Source organism: Pogonomyrmex barbatus, unplaced genomic scaffold (assembly GCF_055798465.1).
Source record: "Pogonomyrmex barbatus isolate J1 unplaced genomic scaffold, ASM5579846v1 scaffold17, whole genome shotgun sequence".
In the NCBI taxonomy this organism is placed as follows: domain Eukaryota; kingdom Metazoa; phylum Arthropoda; class Insecta; order Hymenoptera; family Formicidae; genus Pogonomyrmex; species Pogonomyrmex barbatus.
This window is the reverse complement of record NW_028297113.1, coordinates 3,434,082-3,450,078: the sequence shown is the minus strand read 5'-3', so window position 1 is coordinate 3,450,078 and position 15,997 is coordinate 3,434,082. Positions and strand designations below refer to the sequence as shown.

At 50.2% G+C, this 15,997-nt stretch overlaps 1 protein-coding gene across 2 annotated transcripts in view; it reads left to right on the top strand.

Moving 5' to 3' along the window:
* Positions 1-15,997, top strand: part of LOC105431167 (roundabout homolog 2) — a 96,789-nt gene that overhangs the window by 65,228 nt on the left and 15,564 nt on the right. For both annotated transcript variants that reach the window (XR_016138773.1, XM_011645196.2), the window contains exon 3: positions 12,393-12,546. Coding sequence is in view for 1 of the 2 variants with exons in the window: in XM_011645196.2 (XP_011643498.2) it covers positions 12,393-12,546 (154 nt within the window). In the remaining variant the exon portion in view is untranslated. The remainder of the gene's footprint in view (positions 1-12,392; positions 12,547-15,997) is intronic.

The window sequence follows — 15,997 nt, the reverse complement described above, 5'->3', positions numbered from 1 at the left end:
GTATATCCACGTCCTGTTTTGGTAAGACTCGCGGGACGTGCTTCCCTGTCGATAACCGGAGATTTAATCTCGGGGAATGTCGCATCAAATTGTTTATATCTCGAAAGAGGTATTTTCACGACGATGATCCAGTTATTCGGCTTTGGATTTCGGGAGAAAGCCGGCCGGCGAGCGTCCGGGAGATATATATGGTACAACACGGCAGGTGCCCGCCGAATGTAATTTCAATGAGTTTAAATTTAACACTTTACATGCAAATCCGTGAGAAATATGATCTAAGGCGGCACATTTTTCCGTGTGTTGGCGGCGGATCGGAAATTGCATTCGCGTGCATTATATCGGGGTTTTCAAAAATCCCGATCGAAAACATTCGGGCGGCTTGGGCAAACGGTATCGCGCGCCGTGATGTTTGACAATCCGGCTACTCCTCTGTCCGAAAGCATCGCGCGCTTCGGCTGCCCGCGCGTAAATACGGCGGACCGTGTAAAAAGCCGGGCATTGCGAATCCGCGAAACAAAACAACATCCGCGATACAATTTCCCATCGGTCTCTCGCGGCGGCGGCGGCGGCGGCGGCGGCGGCGGCGGCGGCAGCGGCGGCGGCACCGCCGGGAAATGCATTTTTCCGCGCGCGCCCGGGAAAATAATTTTTCACCTATCTCGCGATAAATGTGCGAGCGGTGCGCACACATGCTACGGTCTATCTGCGACTTAATCACATTGTTGCCCGACCAGATTTACTGGCCGCGCGTTGCGCCGATTTTAATCCACGCGTTAGCGCGGCGCGCGGCTGTCGCGCGACGCGGACGGGACGACTTATAAGGGCCTGGGGCCGCTCGCAATACGACGACGGTCCATGACCATTAAAAAAATGTCTCCATTTAAGCGCGAACATGTAACGAAACTCACTCGGACGCGCCTCACCCTCTCCGACGCCGTGGCGTGTCCGTCCTAGGCTTTTAAGTTTATGACGGTCGTTACGAATACACAACACTTTGGAAATCAGACCGGATATTTTCCGTTGTGCCATTAAACATTTCCACCGTCCCGGGAGAGGGAGATTAATTAAAATGTGAGAGAATTTTTTAAAGATCTTCTGTCGAGATAATGTTCTTCTGTTGGAAAGGTTGATAGCGGTGAAAATGCTAATTATCACGAGAACATGCTAAAGTATCGTTTAAACGCAACCTGTTCCGTATTACGATATTATATAAATATATATATATATATATATATATATATATATATATATATCAAAGTCGAATCAATCTCTCTCTCTCGGTCTCCTTGAAAAAATAAATACGAGAATCTAATCTTGACGTTTTTATTTATACCATTTTACCAAGTTGTATTTTAGTACGATTAAAAAAAACCAGCCAATATCAGATTTTCAGATTGATCGAGTTCCACGCTAAAATACGCTTCCTATAAATATCATGAAAAAAAATCGTACGCGCGGCGCGTCATGCGCTTTCGCATGAGGATTTATGGAACGTTTTCTATGGTATTTTCGGAAAGGGTATTTGACAGAGAGTCTAGCAGAGGCTCCGAGGCGAGATCGAAGGGATCTGTCCGCGAAATATCCTTCGCCATCCGTAACACCCTGTATAACATGACGCCGCGTGTTATATCCGACACGTCGAGAGAGAGAAAGAGAGGCCCGGCGGGCCCCTCCCGGTGGACCGACCGACAGACCAGTGCATCCATTCCAATGTATATATCCGGAATCCCCGCGAGAACGCGGTGTGGCGTCGTTCGTTGGACGGCGGTGGCGGTGGCGGCGGCGGTGGCGGCGGCGGTGGCGGCGGTGGCGGTGGCGGCGGCGTGCTCGCGTATTCCGACCGACACGTTGAAAATGCAAAGCCGCGCGCGGCCCGCGGCGAAACGCGCGGTACAGATAATGACCGGCGAACCGGGGCGTGTGTACGTGTGCTCCCTCTCCTTCCCTCCTCTATCCCTCGTACGTGTGTGCGTGCGTGCGTGCGTGCGTGCGTGCGTGCGTGCGTGCGTGCGTGCGTGCGTGTGTGTGTGTGTGTGTGTGTGTGTGTGTGTGTGTGTGTGTGTGTGTGTGTGTGTCGCACGCGCGCGCTAGTATAAATCGAGGAGGAAGATAAATCCAGATTCGATAGCCTTCCGGTGGAGAGTGGCTTATAAACGCGCGTGCAGGTAGGCAGGCGCTCGCCCACGGGGCCTCCTCCTCGATCGAGCGTATCGCGCGCGACCCGTATACGGGCCTATATACACGTACGTATGTACGTGTAGTAGCCGCGAGATGCAGCGAGCGGAGAAAGAGAGAAAAAGAAAGAAAGACAGGGGGGAGAGAGAGAGAGAGAAAGAGCGGCGCAGCACACGCGGTCATGCCGACCGAGAAGAAACTTTCCGGCGGGCATTTGCATTGAATACTCTCTTACCTTTCTTGCTCGCCTACCTCCTCGGCGGCGAATAGCTAGGCTCTGCCGCGCCGCGCATTGCCGACCAGCCGCCGGAGTCTCCTTGTACCATTGTGGCTTATTTATGCACTTTAATTATATCGAATATGGTACGCTCTCTTAGCTCGAGAACGACCATCCCGCATACGCTCTCTCTGTCTCTGTGTCTATCTGTCTGTCCCTTTCTCACGCGGTAGCGCGATGTATGAAGCGGCTCTGGCCGCGTTCGCGGCCTCATATACACGTACTTGGGAGCCTGGATGGAATGCACGCCGATGGCGTGCGGTGGGTGCACTCGTGCCGAAGAAGCGCGATTCGATTCTTTCTCGCGGCACGGCATCGCGCACCGTTGAATAGCCTCTCTCGATGAACGCTCATATGTATAGACACATGTAGCGGTACACGTATATACCCTTTAATCTCCTCTCTCTCTCTCTCTCTCTCTCTCTCTCTCTCTCTCTCTCTCTCCGCCCGCTTCTCCCGGAATCTATTCCGGAAGCGTATCAATTGAATTAAATTGTGTAAAAGCGTCGATTCGATATATCCGCCCGCTTCGCTCTCTCCTCGGCGTCTCTTTAAACGAAATATTAAATCGATGAAGGTATTTTTCAGAAAAATCTCTCTCTCTCTCTCTCTCTCTCTCTCTCTCTCTCGTTTGATTGAATTAGGTTATTCTCTTAAAGATTTCAATTGGACGAGATATATCACGCTCGATGTTTACATTTCGTATTTTCAGTTATTTCCCGTGAACCGCTAAAGATAACGCGAGTTGATTGGAATGGTATCTTTTATTTTATTTTATTTTATTTATAAAATGCAACGGAGGGACGGGTATAAAAATTAAATTTATTTTATCAATTTCCGCGAGTTCTCCCTTCGGAGCAGCAGCAGCAGCCAGTCGCGCACCGTCCTGTTCTGAATCCTGGAATATTTTTCATGATCATCCGCGATTGTGGGATCTAATGGATAAAACAACGAGCCACGGAGGTATGTCTATACCTTCACCGGTGCTTTAGCGCGCGCAAACAAATATGAGTGGCTCGGCGATTGTCGCGGCGAACATCGTCGAACGCGACGCCGATAAATATCGTTTTATGCGAGCATTCAATGCGAGCTATTCTTCGCGCACCGCCGGTGGAAGCCGCGCAGAGGAGATTTACGAGACGGAGCCCGGAATATGTGCGCGCTCGTGTGTATATAGACCGGAAAGGATGCTTTTTCCACGACGCATAAGCGACGACGATGATCCGCGTAAGAAACACGCGACGGCGGCAGCGACGGCGGCAGCGACGGCGGCATTACATTTCATCTCCCGCGAATGCTCCGGTCACTCCGGGAAATTTTTTAGCTCGCGCTCGCGAGTTTCTCCACTCGGAGGAAGGGGGGGGGGAAGGGGAGGGTAACTTCATTTGCAACAACCGCTCTCCGTCTCGTAATGACGGCCGTTCTGCGAGGGACATGCGGGGAGTGGGAGGTGGGAGAAACACGCTTTATAAATTCTCGTACTTGGAACGCGCTCGCTCGCGAATGGTTAAAAAGGCTCCCTTTGTGCGCCCTCTTACGCTTTTGCTCCAGCTTAAGGTAACTTAAAAAAATTTACCCTTGTCTCGCCCATCCACCTCTCGACTCGCCGCGATTTATCGGCCGAGTCCTCAAGGACGTTTCATGGCGTCAGCGACGCTCACGCGAAATTAAATGAGGCACGATGAGCCGCTGTAGGAGTCAAGGAAATGTTTCAGCGAGAAACGGTAATATCTCGCACTTGTAACGCGTCGGACACGTGCGGGCGGATTTTTCAATTAATCCCGTTCGCCGAGGACCAAATCCCCCCGAGCGGATACTTCGGTTAAATAAAGACCGGGATTGGGGACCGAATATAGCACGGCAGATACGATCCGTTAGTCGCAGATCCTTCTCTAACCACTAACGATGGGTTTCATACGAGCCTGGAGCTTCGCTCGGTAGGAGGACCGCTAATGATTTTAAACAAACGTTGCGCAAGCCCCGGCTGCAAGCGAGGACCGTTTACTCGCTAATTGGCGGATTTGATCTCCGGCGGATCGATTCTCAAAGTGTGCGCAAATATTTTTTCTATTCTATTTCGACGTGAGCGGATATCTGTGTATGTGTGGATGTGTGTACGTTCGCATGTGAAGGATCGTTACTCGAAGATCTCTTCTGCAAACTCCGCAGTTAAACGCCGCGCCGCCGCGCCGGTTCCGCGTATACAGAAGATACAATGTAGATGACGTAAATTGAAATCGCTGAACCGGAAAGGGTTAAGAGTCAGACTCGAAAGTTCGTTCTTGCTCGGTTGGATAACGCGATAGCTGCATATCACTCGTACACTCGTACTCGGAGCGGAGCGCGGTTGCGTGAAAATACAGTCGAGATTCTTTATCGTCGGTCCTGGAAATAAACGAACACGATATCCACGATCGATGTCGGAATAAGCGACCGCTTGTTGTATCAGCGAGCACGCCACGGGCCTAAACATACATCTCTAAGCGGGCCAAAATGTTACGACGTGAGCGATTAACCCTTTTCATCGCGGTGGGCGGGTGATGTGTTGACGTTGATTTGCGCGGGGCGTGCATTATACCATACACGCCCGTTTGGAATTAAAAGTTGTGCGTAATTCTACGTTAAGGAGCACCCCGCGTACAATTAGCGTCCTCCATTTTTATGTAACGGGAGTCGTGTGCCCCCCGTCAGAAAGCGCTCTACTTCAAACGTTCCCGGAACTGTGCCGGAGGTTTCTTATCTGATCTGTTATTTATAAAAATTAACTCTAAAGGGCGAAGGAAACAAAAAGTAATAGAAGAAAAATTTTAAACATTACGGTATCGTGTGAAATAAACGCACACGCGACTGTAAGTCTTTTTAGCTACTACTCGTATCTGATCCATATCGACGAAAGGAAAAGATTGATAGGTCAGCTGAGGTATCCGGATCGCCTGGAATCCTCCGTTATCCTGATGAACGTCCTTTATTCTCGTTGTTATATTCCCATCATTTGCTACGCGGCGCATCGTCCAAACAATATTCTCTCCCCCCTCCCCCCCCCTCTCTCTCTCTCTCTCTCTCTCTCTCTCTCTCTCTCTCTCTTGTTCTCGCTCGTTCCATTTCTATCTTCTCTCTGCGATTCTCCCTCTCAATTCTCCAAGCTGGTCAAGTGCCGTGCATTCTGGCAGGCAAGGGAGTACAAGCGTTCCTAGATGGTTCTCAGTCCACACCCGTATATATCCCGACGAGGGTTGCGCCCCGTGTCTCCCCCGACCCCCTTGTCGCGCGCAGAGGGTTACGCTCGTACATGCCTGGACGTCTAGCTGCTCGCTCGTGTCCTCCTTGTCCTTCTCCTCCTCGTCGTCGTCGTCGTCGTCGTCGTCGTCATCATTATGTATACAGGGTGTAAGTAAAACGTGCCGCAACTCGTGCGACTTCGCAAGAAACTTCGCAAGAAGGTAGCACGAGCACGACGAAAAAAAAAAGAGGGGGGAAGAACGGGAGAAGTTTGCGTAAACATGACTCCGCAAATACCGCCTCTCGAAGTTGCCGCTCGTCGCGTCGAGATACATCGACGATCGTTCTGAGAGTAGCGTTAAACTTCCCGTGGGAGTACGATAAGTAATAGCTGGTATGTCACGACGTAACAGGTATTGCGCTGATCGATATCCCATTCTTACTATATATATATATATATATACATCGATTGAACGTTTATATCATTTATTAATGTGAATTGTCGGGTCACACGATATTTTTCTTTTTCTCGCCGAGGTGCCGCGCTTGAGAATCGCATCGCGAGAGTGCAAACTTTCCGACGAGGAAATCGCCTCGCGAGGTGTTCGAGCGTGACGATAATCAGGACGAGCGTTTAAGTGCACGAGATAAACGCGGCGCTCACACAGTCCCGTATATTTGCGGAAATCTCTTCTGAGCTCATTTTGCGTGGATTTTCGCTCGCACCCTGTATGTCACGAGCACGTGTACACGCGTCCGCCCGCCTCACAAAAAGAGTGCACGATATTCTCATTAGTTGGCCCATAGAGCGCGCGTAGAACAAAACGGGGCGCAGAAGGGCAGGAAGGACCCTTCAATTCTTTCGCTCCAAATCCAACATCTGTTAATTGGAGGTCGTTTGCCTACGCGCTACTACGTTCGCCTCCCCCCCCCCCCTCCCCCCCTCCCCCCTCCCCCTCTGCCTGCCTCATTCCCTTCCGTTGCGGAGGGCTTCCAAGTACCGCCCGCTGTCTCATTATCGCGTAGAATAAGGCTCGACCGCTTATCCCTTTGGACGAGTAGTTAAGAAACGGCAGGGCAGCAGGCGACGTCAAGGAAAGAGAAGGAGAGAAAGAAAGAGAAAGAGAGACAGAGGAAGCGAGAGAGAGTAATGAAACGACAGGTTGAAGCAGCAGAGAGTAACGGCGACGGGCGGCTCGTTTTCTCCGGGATATCGCTTTTTGAGAAACCGACTTTAGAACGTGCCGTAAAGGGCTTTCTGAGCCCCATTTATTAAGCCTTTTTTCAGAGAGAGGATTTCAGTAAAATGCTTTACATATTTGGCGAAATAGCGAATAAAATGGCTATTATACATTATACATTAACGTTTTAATATAAAGCATTATACCTCGATATAAAATTTCAGAAATGTGTATAAGCGACAGAAACTTTCTCTCTCTCTCTCTCTCTCTCTCTCTCTCTCCCACATCTCTTTTTTCTTTTTCTTTTTTTTTTTTTTTAATTTCAGGCAGATTTTAATTAAACGAAAGTTCGCGGGGTACTTCGAGGCATAATCTTTTGTTAAAAATTTGTTAAGAAACGACTCGGGTATAAAGTGTTCGCGTATTACAACGTGCTCCGCGGAAAGTACCCTGCCGGGAGAGATTTTAACAGTTAAAAGTGCATCGCCGCAATTCTAGCGGATTCGTCGTCAGGGCTGTTGATAACTTTTCACCGAGAAACGATGAGTCTCGTTACGCCCAGCTGATGCGACACAGCTATATAGCGAGCGTAATATCGTTTCGCGCGCGCCCGGAGGATTAAAGGGCGGTAAAGGGGGAGCAGGGGGTGGGGAGGGGGTGGAAGGAGAGGAACGAACGAAAAGTCGGACGACACTCTCAAGTTCGACGAAATAAGAGCCGGCCTGGTTACTGTCGAGCTTTACGAGCCTTAAAGCACCGAATGCTCGTACCCGCCGGGGGATAACCCATCGCGCTTTACTCGCGTACACGCGCGCAGTTTTCCCCCCGTCGCGTAAACGTCGTTATTACGGAAACGTGGATCGCGTCCCAAGACGACGACGAGGCAGCCGCCGCCGCCACCGCCGTTGCCGCCACCGCCACCACCACCACCGCCGCTACCTCGCGCTCCGGTGCCTACTTGTACCTAATTGGACTGGAAGCACGTATAAACTTGGATTAGATTTCGCTGGAGCGACTCACTCGCCGCCAACTGCCGGCAACTAGCGTCTTTAACTTCCACCCATCGCTTGCTCGAAAGGAGAGAGAGAGAGAGAGAGAGAGAGAGAGAGAGAGAGAGAGAGAGAGAGGGATGGAAACGAGGGAGAAACACGTAAAAACGTAGCCTCTCCGCCGGCGGGTAGGAATCATCGTGCTCGAAAGACTTTAACGAAAAGCGAGGAGCTTTAGGTGCTATTAGCGCGATATCTCGATCCTGCCATTCAGGCTCGATTACGAGAGAGAGTAAGCGTGAGAGCGGATAGGGGGGGGGGGGGAGAGAGAGAAAGAGAGAGGGAGGGAGGGAGGGAGGGACGAATGACGACGTCCGCTTCGAACGCTTAACGTAACGTCGACGAATGGCCGACTAAGTAATTGCTGGACTGGAATTATCCTGCGAACGAGGGACCGAAAGCGATGTGACGGACGGTTGATGAGTGCGATTGCCGATACCGCGAACGGAGACGCGTATCTCGAGCTAATTGGACCTCGGTGGTCGTGTAAGAGGGAAGCCGCTCTTCGAAATGAGTTGCTCGCCCATCATAGAGAAACGTTTTAAAAAGACATTAGGGATTTTTATGATAACAGTAGTGAGACATAAGACGTTAAAATTATATTACAAGCTGAATTTTATCGTCGCCTTCTGCCTCTATGAATTTGTTAAAATGTCGAAAGATAATTTTTGCTTAATAAAGATTAATCATCTGCATTTTTTTTGCGAGAGACTTCCGACGTCGGATATTCATATCATCATGAGGCAAGATTCGCGCCAAATTGAATATGTTTACGACTCGCGAAGATGTTCCTCATATTTATGTTAAAAATCAACTCTCGTAAGTTTAAACCAAGTAGGAACTCGGGAGAAGATCGTTGATTCCCCAAAGAGAGCTCGTGTATACCGCCCGTGTGAACACATCCCGTATCTCGTCGACACTAATAGTGCCAAAGTTTGGCCGTTTTGCCCCTCTGTTTTGCGCGACACGTTTCTTCCTGACCAACAACCTCCTCCCTCCCTTCTCCCTTCCCTCCTCCCCCCGACGAAGTTTGCCTCGCCTAAACATTCCGACGAAAGTGACACGCTCGCCCCCGTCGCGTTTTGCGACGGCGCGATTTCTTGCCGCGTAATTGGGCCCGGTCGTTACGACATTCGTTACGCGACTGGATGCACGCTTCATTAAAGCGCATTCAGCGCGATGATAATACGGCGTCATCGAAATTTGGTCGATACTCCTGGCTCCCGGCTGGAAACCATTAGCCACGATCGTCTACAATACCAAATTAACGGGCATTACACGGAAGGGAAGTGGCGATGTGCGCGTGTCTCCTCTCGCCCCGACCTCCTCCCCCCCCCGCCGTGCGTACGCGTGTGTGTTCCGTCTGCGCGCGTGTAATACGCGCGACAACGCGTGCGTGCGTGTGTGCTTTACGGCGGCTAACGATCCGCGACGACGGGATATATGGTCGCGGTGTTCATGCCGATTGTAGGAACGGCGCTTCCGACGCGACCGATAAAATGATTTCTCTTTTCCCTCTTTTTTTTTTTTCCTTCTTTTTTTTTTCCCTTTCTCCTCTCTGCGGCGCTCGAACTGTGAAATATCGATTATGCGCGGTCGTTGGCACAGAAAACACACTCGGGGATTCGGCGGCGGGATGCCCGGGAGTGCTGCGATGATATCGATCGCGCTCGCGTAGGGAGACGCGCGGTCGGCTCGCCGCGAGGGAAGCCTCTCTCGGCGCGATCAGTAAATCGCGCTCGGGACCAAACGCAAGTTAATCCCTGTGGTCGCTCGTACGTCGATCGCGCGGTCTGCGCCGCGCGCGGCCGTGGGACCGAAAACCGCCGTCGTCGCGCGCGCCATCGCGAGCGAGCGGGGGTGGGAGGGGGGGGGAGATGTCCGCCCCGGGTTCGCGTGACGGGAAAACGCGCGCGAACGGGTTCGCGTTCGCGGCATAAATAAAGCGCTCCTTACGCCGCGCCATTCCTATGTAAATGCGGCCGTGCGCGGATACGTAGTAACACCGACGACCAGATAATTTTGCCGCGGCGCGGTCTAATTTTAGCCCGCCGCTCTCCGATACGCCCCGTGTAACGTCGCGACATTCGCGCGCGCACCGCCCGACCGTGTCACATTATCGATTCGAGTCCCGCTCTATGTAAATGTAAACGAGATCCGCGACGCGAGATTGAGATTTTCTTCGGCGACCGCGCCGCGCCGCGCCGCGCCGCGCCGCGCCGGCCGCCAATGACCGCGCGGTAAAATGCGCTATCGCAAAAAAATAGCGGGCTGACCGCCGCTAATGAGAACAGTTCCAGTAAGCTCTTAATCCGCACATATCGTATCGGTAGTCTAGACACTGTAATTTAAAAAGATACCGCGACTTATTGCGATTATCTTTTGTTAGCAACTTAATTTTTATTTAATTTATTTATATCGGAGAGTCGTGGGAAGATGACAGTAAAATCGCAATACGGCATATATGTATATAAATCACAAATTTAACATTATAATGAATGTATAGCGGTACTTTTTACCTGATAAAAATGGTAATCGCAGAATTATTCAATGTACGATGATAAAATAATTCTATTATCTGGAGCGACAGAAGAAGCAATTTTGGAGTCATACGTCTCGCAGTCGCCCTAATCGATTTTAGAAAACCATTTTGCGCTCCTGTTTCGCATACACATTTATTCTCGGCTATCTTATACCCTCTTAGATTGAGACAGTAGGAGCCTCGAATAATCCGGAAACCCCAGGCTATAAAGAGCGCGCCTGATCCCGATCCTGATCCTGATTCCGTATGCACCGTGTACCTATTTACGTGACGTATACCTGGCCCACGGGGGCGCAATTCTCATTTTTCACGTTGCCGTGTGCGCGCGCGTAGCCTATGGGATTCACGTAAATTCGGTATATACCGTATAAGGGGTATACACACAGCGACCGCGAGGATTGGAAGAGGGAAGAAACGTAGGAGAGATAAGGGTGAGTCCCGACCTCCCGCGCACGTCATTCCCGGGAAAAGTTTACAGAGTGCTACTGCGACACGGCGAAAGGGGTTGAAAGCTGGACTCGGGATCGCGAAGCGACTCTACGCCGAGAACGCCGAGAGGCCGACCCCTTTATCTCCCTCCCTCCCTCCCTCCCTCCCTCCCTCTCTCTCGTTTTCTGAGAAATTGCGTTACATTTGATTCACCGTCGGAATCGTTAGGGTCTCGGGACCCGAGATAGCGACCCACGTTTTTCAAGCCGTCCTTGCCGTCTATGAAAGCGACCTTTCTTCTGTCGAGGGATACCCTCTCTTTCTCTCTCTCTCTCTCTCTCTCTCTCTCTCTCTCTCTCTCGTGTCCTCTTTCCCTCCGTTCGTCTCAAATTTCAATTCGTATCTTCTAGCTCGACACGCGGCGGGCTTCGTGCTCGCGCTGCGTGTTTCCCGTAGTTTCATTCCGTAGTCATTCCACGCTTAACCCGGTAATGCATCCGATGGTATGCATTTCCTTGTACTCCCCTCCCCTCCTCTCCCCCGCAGTTTTGTAACTTTTTGTTTACAATTCAAATATGAGCCTTAATCCATCTGGGGCAAAGTTCGGGATTCCTCTGTTAATGGGATGTAATGGATGAATAATGTCAACTTCCAAATATTTTTATGTTTATGTGTGTGTATATATATATATATATATAAATATATATATATTATGTATATTATGTATATATATATATATATATAGCGCTTATTCACCGCTCTCTGCATTTTTACAAAGGCTGAATAGGGCATCTAGTTCTTTTCATACACAAATTTCTAAAGACGCGTGAGTATTCTAGAAATATTCTCCACTCGAAATAGGTGCTGTTTGGTTTCCGTTATTTGAATATTGTCCAAGGTAATTTTAGAGAAATCTTGAGAGACCTCTCCGAAAGCGGAGTCTCACCGTGAGTGCAAATAAACGTATTATTGAATAAAACCGATAATCGGCAGTGCGATTTCAGCGAAAGAATTATTCACACATGAGATCCGACGAGACATTTTGGTCATCCAAGAACATGTCATCTTTTTTCAGGTGTTCCCGGGTATTTGAAATTCATTTTAGTTCGTCCTAGTTTTGCACTCGAAGCACACGAGAGCGAAAAATCGGATGACTTTTGTGAAAGCTTGTTAAAACTTCAGAGTGCGCGCTTCAAACCGAACGTAGTTACAGCGTACCTCGAGCGAGTAAATCGATATCAAAATGATTCGATAAAATGACTTTGATGATGAAGAATCGAAAAAGAAAAAAAAATAAATAAGTAAATAAATATATGTACATATATAAGCGCGTCCTACTTTCATCGTCTCGAAAAAGGAAAAGGGCAAGAGCGTTCTCTCGCTCGCGCGCGTTCGCTGGACTTGTTGTCCCAGTTGCGCCTGGGAAATTATTGTCCAATCCCCAGACAGAGGAGACTAGCAACGTAGTTGTCTTTGTAATGCAGCGGTGCATCATCGTGACGGGTTGTTGTCTGTTGCAGTGCTGCGGGATGAGTTTCGCGCGGAGCCACAGAACACGAGGGTCGCCGCCGGGGAGACGGCTTTGCTGGAGTGCGGACCGCCTCGCGGCCATCCGGAGCCGACCCTCCATTGGAAGAGGAACGGTCACATAATAGACCTGGAAGGGACAAAACGGTGAGCTTTCTTTGTGACCCGCGGTCCCTGTCCCTTTGAATTTCGCTCGACATACCGCGACGGCCGAAAACGCAACGAAATTGCACGCTCGACGCGAAGCGAAAAAGCATGGTGATTAAATGCGGGGTCGACTATTTTGCCGTCGTGCCTATGAGCGAGATGGGCCCCTTTCTCCTCCTTCACGGGGGCCCATCTCTCGCCCATAGAGAAAGACTTCGACGAGCCGTGGCAGCTGCCGCAGCGTGAAAATGACTTTAAGCCACAAGTCTTCCTTTACCTTTCGTCTACCTTTATCCGATTGTCGTCCGGCTCGCCAGCGCTAAATGGACTAGACAAACGTAACTCTATCTTCGAACCATTACAATTGTCAATATATAAACTAGAGTGTTTATCACAGTTGCGTACCACATTCGGCTGCGATAAACATAAGCAAGTAAACAACGGTAAATTGAGTCCATCCGAAAATAAGCGCCGGAGTGTTTTGACGCGCGCTTCGTTACTCGGCCGTGGCGAATTAATTCGATCTCGTCATCTGGACCTCGAGTGAATGGTAAAACAATAACAAATATATCGCGTTCGCAATTTGCGGGCCTTTTAAAAGCGCACGCGCACGCGTGCGCGCGCGCGCGCACCCCGCCGTCGCACCCGCTTTAAATCCCGCTCTCATTCCCGATTAAATTGCAGGCGTCGCGCCACGTATGAAAAGCGCCTATACGAGAATTTTGCGCTGTGTGTCTCCATACGCACAATAATGTCGCGGCAGTAAGAGCAACTTTTACGCTCGCGGGATTACGGCGGGAAATCTACTTTTATAGACGTGAGAGAGGGTGGAAAAGGAAAAGGGAGGGATGATGGTGGTGGGAACTTTGGATTAACTTAATTCCAACAGCGACGCGCCGGGATAAAAGGGACGTCGCCGGAACAAAAAAGAAAGTCACTATCAAATGCCATTACTAATACGAATACGGTCGGTTATCTCTCGCGTTTGCCTTCACTTCCGAGATATTCGTATCTCGGATCTTTCAGAGCGAGCCGAAGATAAACCGGAGGAATCATCTCACCATCTGTCAGCGGCCGAATATTAAAATATTCTTTTTTCAGATATCTGCACATTAAAATATGATATCTGATATGTACTATCGTCTCTCGCTATTATAAGCCGTTTTATGATTAAAATTGAAAAAGAGACGACAGATTAAATTAACCGCGTCCATTTATGGACTCGGATTTAAACATCATCCATTTCTATTTCGCGGCGCTCGATGACGCGTTGAATATCTCTCTGTATTAAATTCCGTCGCGTTGATATTTTCATCAATCGGAAGTAAATCCGTCCGCGCGGATGTGTCAATAAAATTTCCCGCTGAGGCTTATCAATTTAATAATAAATCACGCGGTGGTAATTTCGGCATATAATAAAGAGCATAATCGACAGGTACGTTCCTACGTATTTATGTATCGTCTCGGCGATCGCGTTATCCCAAAGCGTAGTAATCGAACGAGAAACGGGCTCGTGAGACTCGCAACTCGACTCGGTGCAGGAATCAGCGCATAAATTCGGCGGAGTACGAACTTTACACCTCTCTCTCTCTCTCTCTCTCTCTCTCTCTCTCTCTCTCTCTCTCTCTCTCTCTCTCTCTCTCTCTCTCTCTCTCCTCCCTCCCCCCTCCCCCCTCCCCCTCCCCCTTTTCCGCTTCTCTCTTTCTCTATCCCTTTCTCTCTTCCTCTCACTCTCACTCTCTCATTTCCTCTTCCTCCAGGATCAGGCTTTTAAGCGTACGCTTGCGCGAGCCACCTCGTTGTAACGACCCGGCACACTTCCACGCTCCTCCGCCTGCCATTCGTATCTCGGAACGGGCGATTTTTTTTCTCCCCCGAATCCCCATGGATCGACTCGATCAAACTTTCATGGGGCGCTGAACGCCTCTTAGTTTTTTTCGCGCCGCGATCCCTTCCCCTTTCTCTCTTTCTCTCGGCAAGAATGTCCGTAGACCCTCACGACCTCCCTTCCGATCGGCGAAACTCCGTCTCGGAGATAAGAAAAAAAAAAAGATTCTTATTACCAAAGTTCTCGAATGCGCGATGAAGAAAAAAATCCACGGGGGGGATTAAGGAGAAATTTACCCGCGATGCTGCAGCGCGAGAGCGGAGTAAAAAATTGGGCATAATTCGTCCGCTTGATAAATTATTAATTGTTTAGCTCTGTCGCGATTTACGATATTTTCTTATTCTCATTGTTTCGTCACTCTGAATTCACCCCTGTTACGGCCCGGCTTTTCCCCGGTTTCACGTAATTACTTCCATTTACCGTCGCTTACACCGTATTGTACGCGTTGTGGCTTAACGTTCTCGGGGAACCCTGGTACATTCTTTCTTCTTTCTTTTATGGATTTCCGTCCTCTATGGTACGGCAGTACCACGTTTGACCCGACACCCAAGAGCACGTGACATACGATTTTTCTTTTTTCTCCTTCTGTTCCTTTTCGGATTTCGAAAGGGGCGGCAGAAGGGGAGGGGGAGGGGGAGGGGGAGCGCAAAGCCGACGGAAAGCGAGAATGGAGACATTTTTTCTCCACGAGGTTTCTCTCGTGTCTCGAAAACGAAACGAAACGAAACGAAATGAGGCGAGACTCGCACACGCTCCTCGTTCATTCGCTCGCTCGTTTCGACGGCTATTTTCCTCTCCTTCGTCTCGATCAATAGGGTACTCTCCTCCGTCGCGGAAACCCTCGGCCCCTCCCGCTCCCTCCTATCCTCTCTCTGTTCCTCCTTCTCCGTTCACCGCCATCCGTCCCCGCGCCGGATTTACCGATGGAAAGCCCGAAGCCGCGATAAATTAGGACAACCGATTGGAATTAAATCCGGCCGGTATCGGTACGTCGAGACCGCGCTTCTCTTCTCTCCTCTCTGCTCTCCTCTCCTCTCCTCTCCTCTCCTCTTCTCTTCTCTCTTTCTCTTCTCACGTCGAAACGCGCGGAACGTGATGGAAAATGGGACCCGGAGAGCGATGGAAGAATGGTCGGCGCGGAGAGGAGAGGAGAGACGAGAGCGGATCAAAGGGAGCACGAGGGGAGCGTGAGAGGGAGATAGAGAGAGGGGGGAGGAAGGGGGGGAGGTAATCGAGCACCACCGACGCGAAAATTAATTGACACTATAAATTAGAGAGCGCGATCGAGAGCTTTCGATCGATTCGCGTCGTCGCGAACAGCGTTCTCCATACGCGCGATATTGTGCATGTGCCACCCCTTCAACGAGACGGCCATTTAATCTCGCGACCGCCGACGCGGGGAAGAACCGATCCCTCGGGTAAGGACGGCTCGGGAATGTCAAGTACGCAGTCTTGAGTACGCGCCTTCGCCCATCTTATTCCCTCGCATAAATAATATCGGGATGGCGACGGGGCCGACGAGGGGAGAGGAGCGAGGGTAAACGAAAATGCGCGTCGTTCCCG